The sequence below is a fragment of the Astatotilapia calliptera genome, chromosome 12 (assembly GCF_900246225.1).
Source record: "Astatotilapia calliptera chromosome 12, fAstCal1.2, whole genome shotgun sequence".
Classification (NCBI taxonomy): Eukaryota; Metazoa; Chordata; class Actinopteri; order Cichliformes; family Cichlidae; genus Astatotilapia; species Astatotilapia calliptera.
The window spans coordinates 15,537,249-15,553,273 of NC_039313.1; the positions used below are offsets into that span (position 1 = coordinate 15,537,249).

At 38.7% G+C, this 16,025-nt stretch overlaps 1 protein-coding gene across 1 annotated transcript in view; it reads right to left on the reverse strand.

Moving 5' to 3' along the window:
* Window positions 1–648: 648 nt before the first annotated feature.
* The window catches only part of LOC113033639 (solute carrier family 28 member 3), a 46,586-nt gene continuing 31,209 nt past the window's right edge, over window positions 649–16,025 (reverse strand). The window contains exons 5-17 of the mRNA XM_026187633.1: window positions 13,005–13,149; window positions 12,794–12,907; window positions 12,480–12,557; window positions 12,272–12,352; window positions 11,917–11,997; window positions 11,686–11,811; window positions 10,791–10,915; window positions 10,450–10,618; window positions 10,133–10,330; window positions 9,207–9,288; window positions 7,238–7,336; window positions 1,126–1,240; window positions 649–1,011 (exon numbers count right to left, since the gene is read on the reverse strand). Of these exons, the coding sequence (XP_026043418.1) occupies window positions 894–1,011; window positions 1,126–1,240; window positions 7,238–7,336; window positions 9,207–9,288; window positions 10,133–10,330; window positions 10,450–10,618; window positions 10,791–10,915; window positions 11,686–11,811; window positions 11,917–11,997; window positions 12,272–12,352; window positions 12,480–12,557; window positions 12,794–12,907; window positions 13,005–13,149 (1,531 nt within the window). The 3' untranslated portion in view covers window positions 649–893. The remainder of the gene's footprint in view (window positions 1,012–1,125; window positions 1,241–7,237; window positions 7,337–9,206; window positions 9,289–10,132; window positions 10,331–10,449; window positions 10,619–10,790; window positions 10,916–11,685; window positions 11,812–11,916; window positions 11,998–12,271; window positions 12,353–12,479; window positions 12,558–12,793; window positions 12,908–13,004; window positions 13,150–16,025) is intronic.

The window sequence follows — 16,025 nt, forward strand, 5'->3', positions numbered from 1 at the left end:
CATATATGTATTGTATTGTATTGGTTTTAACAGTTTTGAGGAACTGAGTGTAAGTACTGAGATGGTTGTTTTACTTGTGTTTAATTGGAAGGCATTGGAAGTCTCTCACTGTGAAAATAGGTATTATTAAGAGAGCATTACAAAAAATAAATATGACCATGTGCCTCTCAGAGTGGGATTTAGTGCTTTAGCAATTCAGTAAAGCTGTGATGAGCCAGATTCTTGGACAATCTGCCAGTCAAACCAGTGTGCCTACATAATGACCTGATATATCCAGCGTTTAGGTTGCTAAACAGGAACCAAAAGACACCAGTGACATCTAGTGGCTAATCAGTGTGCCATTACTGAAAAGTTCACCACTCCAGGCAAGGCAGGATCAAGTTGTTATAGGTTAGATCCTCTCTGTCAAGCTTGTAATTAAGCAGGTTTTGCAAGTTTTTCTCATTTTTGTGCTGGAAATGACTCTGATATAGTTTTTTGTACCATGAGATTTTTGCACTATTTAGAAACTGACAAGCTTTAGAAACACATGTACAGACATAGAAAATATCAATCACATCAGAGCAGTTTGAAATGATTGTTTACATAATGATTGCTACAACGTAGAAACAAAATAAAAGTAAAAAAAAAAAAAAAAGAAATATTAAAGTGCAAATGTATTATTTTCAAACTATATAGTAATAGAAGTAAGAAAAGGATATATGACAAAAAAGCCACTATATTTTAAACTATCATTATAAAACAATGCAAAAAGTGTGGGTAAAAGGACGTTTTTGGCATGTTTCATTTTTAAGTTTTTTTTGTGAAAGAAAACTTAACTTAAAAAAAGGAAAACACCCTAAAAAGGATTTAACCTATAAACAGCACATCTCTGTAGCACTGGAGTGTGTGATTTACAGCATAAGGCTGCAGTTGAAAAGTTCAGACGGCGTGAGCGTGCAGCAGCCCAGCAGACTGCTCTGACTGAATCCGTCCCCTGTTGTCACGTTCCATGGCTCATACACTGTCACACTGCAAATGAAACACACACACATGCACGAGAAAATGTCCACTTGGTCAGATGAGTGAGTTGTAATATCGTTTTAACTGGGCAACAGTAATAAACAGTAATAAACACACACACACCTGTTATACAGCTCTGTGCAGCAGGCGTGCATCTGTGAGCTGTTGGTCATGCTGGTGTTGTTGAACTCTACACTCAGCAAATGTGGGCACTCAGAATCAGGGATGTACAACATACCTAAAACAAAACAAAAATCCGAGTTGTGGTTTTAAATGTTATGTATGTAGGTTTATTATTTGCTTTTATAAAACATGCCAAACAGATACATTTGGAAGATTTAAAGATTTAGGAATCAATTCAATGTAGCTCAAAATGTTACATTTTAAAAATAATTCTGTTATGCCAGATCACTGTATAAAAATGCACATAAGGATGCAGATGAAGATAAATTGAAAGTACTTATTAAATTGTACGCAGAAATGTTGAAGATTGATCAAAAGTACTTTAAAATGTACATTTTTGCAAAGTGTATATTTTAGTGTACTATCAATAAATGTTTCTTGTTGTGTATTGTGACAGACCGCCGGCCGTCGTTATGAGATTTGTCAATCGGAAGAACAAGGTCGCAGTGCTGAAACAAGGACGCAAACTGAAAGGCACGGATGTTTTCATTAATGAGCATCTGACACGAAAAAACGCAGACATCGCGAGGAAGGCAAGGCAACTGAAGAAGAATGGTAAAATACAACATACATGGGTAACAAACTGTAAGATTTTCATTAAGCTAAACGGGACACCAGAAGAGGCAAAAGTACTGATAGTGAGGAACATGGAGGATCTGGACAAGTACAACTGACACTAATGTATCGAGGTAATATATAACTCTAATGACAATCAAATGATAAATACACCAACATCTCTAATTACACCAGGAAATGACATGGACATGTTGAAATTAATTCTTCAACAGAAAGTAATTGATCTAGATTGTGAATATAAGGAGCATAATATAATAGATCCAGAAATAGATTCTGGAAGTAACTTTCTCTCTACTTTTGTTAAAAATTGTAATTATTTCACTCAGGAACAATATGAAAAAGAAATTAACCTAGACGGGAAGCTCTCATTAATTCACTTTAACAGCAGAAGTATGTACTCTAATTTTGATTTCATTAAGGACTATTTGCAACAATTTTCTCGCCCCTTTAGTATTATAGCCATCACTGAAACTTGGTTCAATGTCGATAAAGGAATAGATTTTTGTTTGAATGGATATGATTTAAAATACATGAATAGATTAAATAAGGCGGGCGGCGGGGTTGCTATATATGTTCATAACTCTATAAAATATAATGTTGTAACAACTATGTCTATGGCTATTGATGGAATTTTGGAATGTTTGACTATTGAGATCATGAATGAAAAAAAGAGAAATGTTATAATAAGTTGCATATATCGGACACCCAGTTCAAGTATTGACACTTTTAATGAATGGATAGAAAAAACGTTTGCTTCGGTGAACCAAAAATTACTATTTATCTGTGGTGACTTTAATATTGATTTGCTAAACCCAACAAGGTTAAAAGCCATTGATGATTTTACTGACACGATGTACAGCTTATCACTATATCCAACAATAACAAAGCCAAGCAGAATAACATCACATAGCGCCACTATTATTGACAATATTTTTACTAATGTCATGGATTTCCAAATTAATAGTGGCCTGCTTGTCTGTGATATAACTGACCACTTACCAGTTTTTACTTTGTGTGACTGTGATTTAAAAAAAATAGATACCAAGATCATGATAGCAAAGCGAACAATAAATGAAGAAGCAATTCATGCCTTCAATTTTAGCACAACAAGATTGGAGTTCGGTGTATGAAGAGTCAGATGTGGACAAGGCTTATGACAATTTCCTAGATATTTTTACTATGTGGTACAATAAACATTGTCCTGTAAACGAACACATGACAAAGAAAAAAAAGATAAAAAAGTCCTTGGCTCACAAAAGGAATTATTAATGCTTGCAAAAAGAAAAACAATCTGTATAAACAGTTTATCAAAGTAAAAACAAAAGAAGTGGAACAAAGATATAAAGCATATAGAAATAAATTGACTGATATTATAAGAACGAGCAAACAACTTTATTATAGAAGAAGATTATATGAAAATAAAAACAATATAAAAGGAACTTGGGATGTGTTAAACAACTTAATTAAACAAGGAGCTTCTGGAACATCATATCCTGAATATTTTACTGATGCAAATGGTGAAAATCACAACATGAGTAATATTGTCGATGGGTTCAATAAATTCTTCATAAATGTTGGCCCTGAACTAGCAGCGGACATCCCGTGTCATAAAAATGAAAATATCAGTAATATAAAATCAAATCCCTTTTCACTGTTCCTCTCAGCTACAAATGAGCAAGAAGTAATAAATATCACATTAGAATGTAAAATTAAGTCTTCAATGGATTATCACGACATAAATATGTCTGTAGTTAAACAGGTTATTCTGAATATTGCTAGTCCCTTAACATATATCTGTAATTTATCATTTCAGTCCGGTTGTTTTCCAAAAAAAATGAAAATTGCGAAAGTAATACCACTATATAAAAGTAATGACAAACATAGTTTTACCAATTATAGGCCTATTTCTCTACTGCCTCAATTCTCAAAAATTCTAGAAAAACTTTTTAATTCAAGATTACAAAAATTCCTTGAAAAACATCAAATAATAAATGTTGGTCAGTATGGTTTCAGAACACAAAGAACCACTTCAATGGCGATAATTGAGGCAGTAGAAGAAATTACTGATGCACTGGACAAAAATAAATATGCAGTTGGTATTTTTGTTGATCTCAAAAAGGCCTTCGACACAATTAATCACTCAATTTTATTGGATAAATTGGAAAGATATGGTATTCGAGGGAAAGCTGGTAACTGGTTAAAAAGTTATCTAACGGGTCGGGAACAATATGTTAGCATAGGGCATTACCATTCAGAGAAACTTGGTATTACATGTGGTGTTCCCCAAGGGTCAGTGTTGGGACCAAAACTTTTCAATGTATACATAAATGATATTTTTGATGTTTCTCAAGTACTTAAACTCATACTGTTCGCAGATGACACCAACATATTTTTCAGTAGCGATGATTATACTCATCTTGTAATGACTGTAAACAGGGAGCTACAATTAATAAAAAAAATGGATGGACATAAATAAATTATCATTAAATATAAATAAAACTAAAGCAATGTTTTTTGGTAATTTTAAATATAATATAGAATTACCAATTATCATTGAAGGTGTACCAATTGATAATGTGAGTGAAAACAAATTTTTGGGAGTCGTAATTGATAACAAAATTTCATGGAAACCCCACGTCAGACACATAAAAACCAAAATTTCCAGAAGCCTCGCAGTTTTGAACAAAGTGAAACAATTCCTTGATAAAGATGCACTTTGTACTCTGTACTGTACCCTGGTTCTTCCATATCTTACATATTGTGTGGAAGTGTGGGGAAACACATATAAAAATACAACTAATCCATTAGTCACAGTACAGAAACGAGCACTGCGTATAATTCACAAGGCTGGTTATCTAGATCATACTCACAAATTCTTTCTTCAGGCAAAGTTACTTAAATTCCAGGATCTGGTTAATTACAATACATCCATAATTTTGTATAAAGCTTTTACTAAACTTTTACCGGCAAATTTACAAACTAGATTTGAAATTCGAGAAAAGGTTTATAATGTTAGAGGATTTGGAGAATTCAAATTACCCAGAACTCGAACAACCCGTAAAGGTTTTTGTGTGTCTGTATGTGGTGTGAAAATCTGGAACAGTCTGAGTTTACAACTGAAACAATGCAAAAATATTCATAGATTTAAATTTCTCTACAAACAGTTGGTCTGGTCACAGTATACTCAATGATGGTTTTTTAGTGTGCTCTGTAATGTCTGTTCTCTTACCATTGCTGGTATGGATTCAAAAAAAAAAGAAAAAAAAAAAGACTGTGCGTATGTATGTACATATATGTACATGTGTGTGTAGATATATATGTATGTATATGTATGTGTGTATGTGTGTGTTTGTTACTTGTAGTTATTACTGCCTGTTACCTGTGGTAATGTAATTTATAATTTATATATTCTGTATTCAGTTATGAAGGCTCTAATTGTTGCTTGCAAGCTGCAGTTTAGATGCTTGTATGCGCCCGGGGCTGTTGATGGGACTGTATGCAATAATGGGCGTAGCTGCGGGAAGTATATTGTTTTGTTTTGTTTTGTTTTGTTTTTTTGTTGATGAGTGAGTATAGGGGTGGGATTTAATAAGTTTTCTTCGTCCCACTCCTTTTTCAGGCAATTTTTGTTTTTTGTTTTGTGCATTTTATGTTCAATATAGGTATTTGTTGTGCCTGGAAATGAACAAATAAATGAATGAATGAATGAAAATGAATGAATGAATTGTCAGTATTATGTAGTATGTAATGACATATTTCACCCATTGAACTACAGGGAGTGCAGAATTATTAGGCAAGTTGTATTTTTGAGGAATAATTTTATTATTGAACAACAACCATGTTCTCAATGAACCCAAAAAACTCATTAATATCAAAGCTGAATGTTTTTGGAAGTCGTTTTTAGTTTGTTTTTAGTTTTAGCTATTTTAGGGGGATATCTGTGTGTGCAGGTGACTATTACTGTGCAGAATTATTAGGCAACTTAACAAAAAACAAATATATACCCATTTCAATTATTTATTTTTACCAGTGAAACCAATATAACATCTCCACATTCACAAATATACATTTCTGACATTCAAAAACAAAACAAAAACAAATCAGCGACCAATATAGCCACCTTTCTTTGCAAGGACACTCAAAAGCCTGCCATCCATGGATTCTGTCAGTGTTTTGATCTGTTCACCATCAACATTGCGTGCAGCAGCAACCACAAGCTCATCTTTGATGATACCAGCCCAAACCAGTACTCCACCTCCACCTTGCTGGCGTCTGAGTCGGACTGGAGCTCTCTGCCCTTTACCAATCCAGCCACGGGCCCATCCATCTGGCCCATCAAGACTCACTCTCATTTCATCAGTCCATAAAACCTTAGAAAAATCAGTCTTGAGATATTTCTTGACCCAGTCTTGACGTTTCAGCTTGTGTGTCTTGTTCAGTGGTGGTCGTCTTTCAGCCTTTCTTACCTTGGCCATGTCTCTGAGTATTGCACACCTTGTGCTTTTGGGCACTCCAGTGATGTTGCAGCTCTGAAATATGGCCAAACTGGTGGCAAGTGGCATCTTGGCAGCTGCACGCTTGACTTTTCTCGGTTCATGGGCAGTTATTTTGCGCCTTGGTTTTTCCACACGCTTCTTGCGACCCTGTTGACTATTTTGAATGAAACGCTTGATTGTTCGATGATCACGCTTCAGAAGCTTTGCAATTTTGAGACTGCTGCATCCCTCTGCAAGATATCTCACTATTTTTGACTTTTCTGAGCCTGTCAAGTCCTTCTTTTGACCCATTTTGCCAAAGGAAAGGACGTTGCCTAATAATTATGCACACCTGATATAGGGTGTTGATGTCATTAGACCACACCCCTTCTCATTACAGAGATGCACATCACCTAATATGCTTAACTGGTAGTAGGCTTTTGAGCCTATACAGCTTGGAGTAAGACAACATGCATGAAGAGGATGATGTGGACAAAATACTCATTTGCCTAATAATTCTGCACTCCCTGTATAGCCTATTTTCATGTAGGATATAAAGAAACATTTGACACTAAGGTGACTGATTCCTGAATAGTTAACAATGAATAATGACTAAATCTTAATTAAGGAATATTTTACAGATAAAGATAAATTATTACATGCCAAGTAAGTAAATATAGTGTTAGTATAATGCTTAATTGTATTATTTAACCCTCAAACTCTCAGGTACTTACTAAAAAGCTGGATTTGAACTGATTTTTAAATAGTAAATTTAAAAATGTGCTTAAAACTCTGCAGTTGTAAAAGCTATAAAAAATGTTTTTGAACTAAGAACAATGTCAGTATACAAGGTTAATATACAGTTGCTGAAAATTTAATGCACACTTTCTGTAGAAGTAGTTGTTTGATCCAATAAAGATATTTGTACTTGATGAGGAAATATATCAAACATAATACTTTATTACCGAGAACATCAAGCCTGGCTGAAGAACAGATGTTACCTGCGATACAAGCTGTCATGAAGCAAGAGATGCTGCCTGCAATCAGAGCTCTGAGGCCACAGCTGGAGAAATCAGATCGTCTGTCTGGAGCCATGGCAGCTGGGGAAAGAACAATTATGCCGTACAGTTAGGTGTTTAAATTTCATAGGGACATTTTGTTTATAACTTTGGCTCTGTGCTTCTACAGTATGTTTGAACCAGCAATCAGTGTGAAATGGAAATTCAGACCTTCAGCTGTAGTTCAGCGGGTTAAAATGATTAGAGGAATTAAAGGCAGTTTTATACAAGGTGCAAATGTAATTGGACTATTCCCTAAAAAGCTGTTTCATGGACAGGTGTGAGGGAAGGAGCTCTCAGTGGGGGTGAAATAGGCAACAAAACAGCTATTTCCATAAGACAGATAGTGGGAACATTCTGGGAAAAGGATCACACAGGTGAGCTGTGCAACATAAAAAGATAAGGACATTCAGGTAAGGCAACAGTGGTGAATCACACGATCCTATTGTAAAGAAAAACCCCTCAACATCACTCAGCCAACCTTACAGGTGGTGGGCAACTTTTACCTGAAGGATGGCGGTGGGAGGTTATTGAGAAACAAACAGTAGCAGATTGATGCAGCTGAGTTTCACCTGTGCTTATTGAGGATTTGATAGGAGAAAGAAGCAATTCTGACACATATAAAAATGGCCTGGTAAATGGCCTGTATTTGTATAGCGCTTTACTAGTCCCTAAGGACCCCAAAGCGCTTTACACATTCGGTCATTCACACACTGGTGATGGCAAGCTACATTGTAGCCACAGCCACCCTGGGGCGCACTGACAGAGGCGAGGCTGCTGGATACTGGCGCCACCGGGCCCTCTGACCACCACCAGTAGGCAACGGGTGAAGTGTCTTGCCCAAGGACACAATGACTGAGACTGTCCGAGCCGGGGCTCGAACCGGCAACCTTCCGATTGCAAGGCAAACTCCCAACTCTTGAGCCACGATCGCCCCACGTATAGAGCTAAACTCAGCGGTCAGATTCAGATGAATATAATAAAATTGACTGTTCAAGTAGTCCAGACATACTGTGAAAGCAAACCAGGAGCTTCAGGAGTGCTACAAGCACCGAGACAGTCACCTGATCAAACTACAGACTGGAAGACCCACAAACAAACAGCTGAACACAGGACCAGCAAAGCATCAGAAAATCTATTCTCTGGTGATGCCCATGGCTTCCAAACCTCAGACTTGTCCTTTGTAGACCAAGGACAAGTTACTATTATATTAGACTGTCCTGTTACATTTGAGCACAACAGCAGAATGACATGAAAAGTTAAAATTGACAGTTTTTTTCTTCTTACCCTTCTATAATCAAGACTTTTTGCTTATTTTCAGTCCTTTAATACTTGAAGGATCCCTGAGCTGTGTCTGGAGAAGAAATTGTGAAGATGTTTTTAAAAGTGCATTTATCAGGTTTGGCCTTGTCATTGTAAATGTCAGGACCGTTGAAATGCATGATTGTTCATCTTTGTAACTTCTTCGCTACACTTCATCAAAATGATGAATGTGGAGTTTTTTCTTAATTTAAAGTAATCATTTTTTCATAGTCACGGTCTGTTCTTTGACTGAAAACAAGCACACAAATTAGACTTGTCCCATTACTTTATATAATAATAGTTATAAATGCGTTTGTTTAAACTTTTGATAATTTTCTGTCTATTTGAGAGTTAGGGGAATTTGGCAGCTACAAGCCCATTCAGCCCACACACTGTAACTTGCCTTAAATGTGACAGATGGGTTCCTTGTTGTGCCAACCAAAAACATCAAGGACACCCCCTCCATCCCACCCCCCAGTCTGTTCATGTGGTGGAGATACTATCAAAAAATAGTGTGCTACAATATAGTTCAGAATTTTTCCAACATCATGAAGTTGAATGCTTTTCTATTTTTTTTTTCTCCTCAGCTTTCGTAACAGGTGTCACTCACACAGCGCTCCAATGGACATCCCCAGTGAAGCAATGTTGGAAAATCCACACAAAGCGTATGTTGCAATGGCTTCAGAATGGACCTGGAACAGAGCAAATAAATCTAGTAAAGAAAACGCATGAAGTTGTAGGTATGCGGGGGGGGTGTCATGAATTCCAAAAGCCTACATTTGCACTAATACAGTTTGATGTAAATAAATGTGTATATACCACCCTCTGGTGTTCAGCAAAAAAATTGCGCTGGGAAAATTCACAGGCGTCACTTGCCCAATTGACTGACACCTGACTGTCGAAGTTGTCTCCAAGCATTCAGTGCAGCATCGAAACGCATCGAATACCACCAATCAGCTCATATCTGCATTTGCCAGTGACTGCACAGGTGATTGTTCAACAACAACGTGTATCTGTGGATACTGGCCAAGTGACTAGCATAGCTGGAGACAGTCATATGGAAAGTGATGAATGGTCTGATACTGTTCTGTAAACAGAAGGACAACTGCAGTAGATATATTTCAAAGCTGGACACATTCATGGACTCGTGTGGGACAGATATGTTGGCATCTGCACTGATGGCGCACGGGCCGTGACTGGGAGACACGGAGCATTATTTTTTGTCTCAATGCGATGTTGTCTTTGTCCTCGAGGACAAGGACAAAACAGTTTTTCTATATGTTTTTTATTTCCCTGTTTAGTTATAGCTCTCACTTCCTGTTTTTTTTAAATGTTTTTTTAATGGAATCCACAGTTGTTTATCCTTCCTAACTGGATAGACTGATATCTGTGAAGTTCTGCTGACTTTGTGTGGCATCGTGATGACAGATGACTGATTCACTGTTTTGTGAACAGTGACTAATCATACTGAGCAAACCAGATAGGGAAAGAACTAAAAATTAGAAGAGAAATAGTGAGAACATGAATAAAACTTACAGAAATGTATTGCTTCACATTGTGCACATATTCTGGCCCCCCTGCCTTCCTCCGGTTTATCAACTCTGACAGCTTCTGAAAGGCCACAAACTCACTAAGGAATGTCTTAATGCCCATCAGTTCAGCAACAATGAAACTGTCCTCAAAGGAAACACCCATCATGAAGGAGAGAGGCATGAACACGTAGGAGCAGATGAGCTAAACAAGGGACACAAAGAAGCAGAAACAATAGAAAAATAGTCACATCAAGCTGTGTTTTATTATATTTATATAAAGTTTATTTTGGAGGGTTGGTGTATGTGTTTGTGTATATTCACTGAGAAGCTGAGCTGTGGACAGTCGAACATCCCTCCCAGCCAGGAGAGGACAGCATCAAAAAAGGACAGCAGGGCCATGAAGGCAATGATGTTGGCTAAAACGCTGGCCACTAGTGCGATTGCACGAGATGCACCAAGGGATGCCGCCTCCAACAAATTCTTGCTTTCACTGACGAAGAAGTCAGAAAGAAGTGACAGGATGAAGCAACAGCGAAATAATTTAAACAGAGTGAATTTAAAGATTGAACTGTAGAAAACCATTGTAACCATTTGAATCAAGTAGACAATAGATGTTGTATGGTGTAGTTATCTGTGTGTTTACTGTGATCACTCCTACCCACCCCTTGTCCATTTTGACTGGTCGATTGGACCTTGAAACTATAGTTTCAGGCCAGAACATCTTAGCAATGGCCAGGGAAGCTGGAGCAGACATTACTGTTGCTGTCAACAAGTGCGTTGCATCAACCTCAAAGGAAAGGCAACAAATGGCAGAGATTAATTTTTCATTTTCTTTTTATCAAATTGTCAAATTCAGTCACAAGCCTTAAATGAAATGAGAAATTACTCTATTTTTTGCATCCTGCTCTTTGAAATTGAGCATTAATAATTACAACAAATGTGACCTTTATTCAGCCATGAAGATGAATCTCTTTTGAGAGAGAGACCTGGTCGAGATAGAGAGCATAACTTTGGATGGTTTTTTTGATGTTGGGGTAAACTCTGCCCACTGCATTGCAAAATTTAAGCTGCCCAGGTCAATAGAAAAGGTTGAGAAGATAGAAATTGTGTCTTGATTTAAGTTTTCTGTTTTATTTCTGAAAATACTCACGTATTACTTTCCAGTTCGTTAAACTTCTTGTTAAACTGCTGTCCAGTTATCACATGTGAGGTTGTCTTTGAACTTCTTATAGCCAATTTTTTTTTAAATCTTGTCAATCACTCTTGTATTTTCCTGCTGCGTTCCCTGTGTATACTTTTCATTGCTTGTAGTTTAGCACTTTCCCAATTCCCATTTAATTATTCGGACTTGACATGAATTTGCCTTGTGTCTGCCCTTATTCCCTTTATTTGTATTTTTATTTGTTTTTGTTAGTTTATTCACGAGAATAAAATTTTAATCAAGCGCACACAGGACAAGTTTGGGTGCCTAAACACTTTCCAAATATGCCTAACTCTGACAATCTCAACACTTCTTCAAATCCACATCCCATCCTTTCAGCACATCCTCTTCCTCACCCCAAAGGAGATGTAGGCTCCCAAAATGGTACCAGAGATGCTGGCAAAACCTCCTGTCATCACAGCATGGATCTCTGAGAGAGTTAGCTCACTGATATATGGACGAATCAGGAGAGGTGAGTTGGCCTGATGAGAGAGATGACGATGAGGACAGACAATGGAGTCGACTGAGATTAGTTGATCAATACAGTTGATATTGGTGTACTATTGTAAATGGTTACAGTTGCTTACAAGTCCAAGGAATATATTTCCAGCTGCAGCCATTGATTCTGCTGGAGATGTTCCCATGGTAACCTGCATTATGAATCCAATCTGGGGAAAAATCAGTGATGGAATGTAAAACAGGGGAAAACTGTAATAATAATAATAATAATAATAATAATAATAATAACAATAACAATAATAATAATAATGTGATAAATACAACACTATCATTATCATTATTATTATTAATATACATTCTCATTCCGTGCTGTCTGTTACTATAACAGTCAACAGTCTTATTTCTAAAATAATGCTTTGAAACAATTCATCTGACTCCTTATACAGCATGTCTTTTTGTGTCTGTGCTCTCCTCCATTCTCACCTTACAAATGAGCCAGGCCATGAAGCCAATGTAGTAGAGCATGGAGATGACAGAGCTTAAAAATACAAGTATTGGCATCACCTGCAGAGAGTCCACAATCAGCAAAATATTTGTAATGCTTCTAGTTATGTTTATACCTTGATATTAAAAACTAGATTGTCCTTTAAACACATTTAGTCACATGTGCGGTTTCACTGGATCGTCATACCTTAAAGGCAAGGAAGTGGTCCGTGTAACTTTCACCAAACACAAACTTTGATCCGGTATCTGTGAAGGACATAAACGCCTGCATAGAGATGTTCAGTTTTCAGCAACAGAAAAAAGAAAATTGTAACAGATGATTTTTTTTTTACATTTTAAATGTAGTGTTTCCATCATCTTAAGATTAAATGTCAAATATATGCAGGAGGAACATTTGTTTTAGAAAAGCAGTGATTGCTACATCTGCAAATTTACCAAAAGCAACCATACAAGCCACTAAAAAAAGGATGTGTGTGTGTTTAAATATATTTGTGTGTACACCTCTGCTTTGTTTCCAAGCCACCGCAGTGCACCTAAACCAAAAGTGGTCCTGAGAATGAGAAGGCCAAAGATAAACTGCAGCCCAGTCCCAAAAACCAGCGTTTGCCAAGACCACTGCAACACACATGAAAAATACATTTGTCTATGTGCAAAAATACGTGTGTGAATTTGTGCATTTATGCATTTGTAAGCATGTATGTCCGTCTTTTACCCTGAAGGGGTGTTTGGAGAACAGGAGTGTTAAGAAGACGAACAGCAGCAAGCCGAAGAAAGATACCAGCTGTCTAGTCCCCCGCTGGGCCGTGTCCAGAGCAAGCCAGCACACCACGGCTACGAGCACTGACATATATATTATCCTGAAAGAGAAAGAAAGAGGGGAAGTGGAGGAATTCAGAGAGAAGAACACACAGACTCTGTACAAACACTATAGTATGCAGTGTGTATTCCACGTTATGTGTATAATACTGTTATATACCTAAATTTGTGTCAGCTTAGAAACAGAACAAATACACTATTGTGCAAAATCTTGAACCAACTCTCATTTCTTTACGTTTTTCTAGGAAATCTGGAAATGGGTGCAGTGATTTACTAGAATGTGCAAACATAAATAAAAATACTGTACATAAGGCAAAACCAGAGTTAACAGTCAATATCTGGTCTGACCACCTGTATTCTTCCACCTGAACTCTTTGGCAGGCCTTCTTGTCATTTCTTTTAAGTACTCTTAAGGAATAGTTCTCCAGGCTTCCCGAAGGACGTTCAAAGCTAATCTTTGGATGTTGGCTGCCTTTTGTTGTCAAAGGAGCTAGATACACTCCCACTAGATATAAACCTAGTGGGAGTGACCCCCCACAGAGGGACAAAAGGACCCCCTGATGACGCCTGAGCCAAGGTGGGAAACTGGGCGTGGGTCCCAATCAGCCAGAGTTTCGGGTGTGTTCATTGTGAAACCTGGCCCCACCTTATCATGCGAATTCCTGAGGTCAGATGAATTCCTGAGGTCAGATGAATTCCTGAGGTCAGATGAATTCCTGAGGTCAGATGAATTCGCATGATAAGGTGGGGCCAGGTTTCACAATGAACACACCCGAAACTCTGGCTGATTGGGACCCACGCCCAGTTTCCCACCTTGGCTCAGGCGATTAGAGGATCATCAGGGGGTCCTTTTGTCCCTCTGTGGGGGGTCACTCCCACTAGGTTTATATCTGGGACTCTCTGCCATTTGACCTTAGAACTGAAGAAGCTTCTCGGATGAGAGGTGAAACGTCTTCAAGCAACTTAAAGAAGTCCAGACGCTTTTCTTTGCAAGCTCCTTTGACTACGATGACTGAGAACCTTCACAGACACGCTGCCTTTTGTTCTGTTCTCTGTCAAGATGATCCCACACTGCTTCAATAATGTTAATGTCCAGGCTCTAGGGATGCTAATCCTTAGCTGATTATGTTCCACTGTGTGTTTTTCTATCCAGGTATGCTTTTACTGCATCAGCAGTGTGTTTGTCATCATTATCATGCTGAAAAATGAAGCTGTTGCCAATCAGATACTTTCCAGATGGTGTTGATTGGTTGATCAGAATCTGATCATACTTTTCTGACTTCATAATGTTATTTTGACAGGATCCCCAACACCACCAGCTGAAATGTGGCCCAAACCCATATTTTACAGATGGCTGTAGACACTCACAGTTGTATCTCTCTTCTAAACTCTTCCGCACATACTGTATTTACATTGAGAACAAATGATGTGTTCTTGTGACAAGCTGCTAGTAAGAAAGCATACAGTTTAGATGCAGCTTACAATCTATGTTGAAGTTAAGTGGGTTTTTTTTTTTTTTAGGTCCTTGAAAGATTCATAGGTCAGTGTTACAAGGTTTAATAAAGAAAAGCGGGGGTGGGTTGGTGGGTGGTGGTGGGGGTACCCTGATCTTGACTTGCACCGGGTTGGCCGGCCACTAGCGGCATTGGCTACCCATCACCCCTGGGACTCCCAGCCATTGGCCATTGGTGCACCATCGGGTCTCCCTCGTACTCTTGCTGAGATGGGTGCTCAGATATAGCTGACAAGTTTGGCCCCAGGTCTTCAGCGTTCTTGGGGCTGCAGATGGCCCGGTTTTTCCTGGATCCATCTCTGTCTGCCTCTGGCTCCTGGGGGGCATTATTGAAGCTTCTCACCTTCATTATCAAGTACATTTCGTGACAAAAACACACTCTCTTTCTCTCCCTCACACTCACACACCTGGTGTTGTATGTGTCACGGTCCTGAGTATGTGGACTCAGTGTTTTTCTGTTTGTATTAGTTATCTTTGTTTTCATGATGTGTTTTGATTCTCTTGGGTTTGATTTCTGTCACTGTATCCCCTAGTTTAGTCCACGTCTGTTCAGTTTCCTGTTTTACTTTGAAAGTCTGTGTACTATGTCAATGTGTTGAGTTTTGCCTCCCCTTGTCTTGTCATGTCTGATGAGTCCCAGCTGTGCTCTCCTCCTGTTTCACATTCCCTAATCACCTCAGTATGTATTTAAGCCCTGTGTTTTTCCCTGCCAGTTGTTGCGTCCTCCACGTTTGTTGTGTGTGTATCCATGGTCGTCTTCCTTCAGCATCCCCTGTCTAGTTAGTTTAAGTTGTTGTTTATGTATCGTCCAAAGGTGACTCTCCAGCAAATAAAGCCGTCGTTTAAGTTAATGTTTTGTCTCCGAGTCCTGCACGTGGGTCCAGTCACTGACAGCCACACAACTCACCGTGACAGAAGGACGCAACCATAACATGGACCCAGCGGACTCAGCTCACGTCGAGAGAGAGGTGGACCTTGCTCGCATCCTCGGACTGATGACTCGCATTAGCCACGCCTCAGATTTGCAGACGTTCTCAGTCGGGCTGAATGCAATACAAACCATATTTGACAGAAATCCTCAACTGCGCAAGCTGTCTATTGCCTCGGAGTTCAGCCGTTCGCTGACCCAGGCTAAGGAGGCAGTCAAAGCCCGGGAGCTGGCCCAATTCACCCTCATCTCCTCATCCACACTGCCTCAGTCACAGCTAGCAAGCCTTCTCATGCCGCCGCAGCAGGCGGAGCATTCTAAAGCCCCTCTGCAGCAGCTGAAGTCGCAGCATCGGACTCCTTCCTCCCTCACGTCTGGTTCCGACCACCCCTCACCTGCCTCATGCCTGGCAGGAATGTGGTCAGAGGATGAGGGACCAGTCACTGTTGCTCCGACACTCTCCGTTTTTTCTGTCG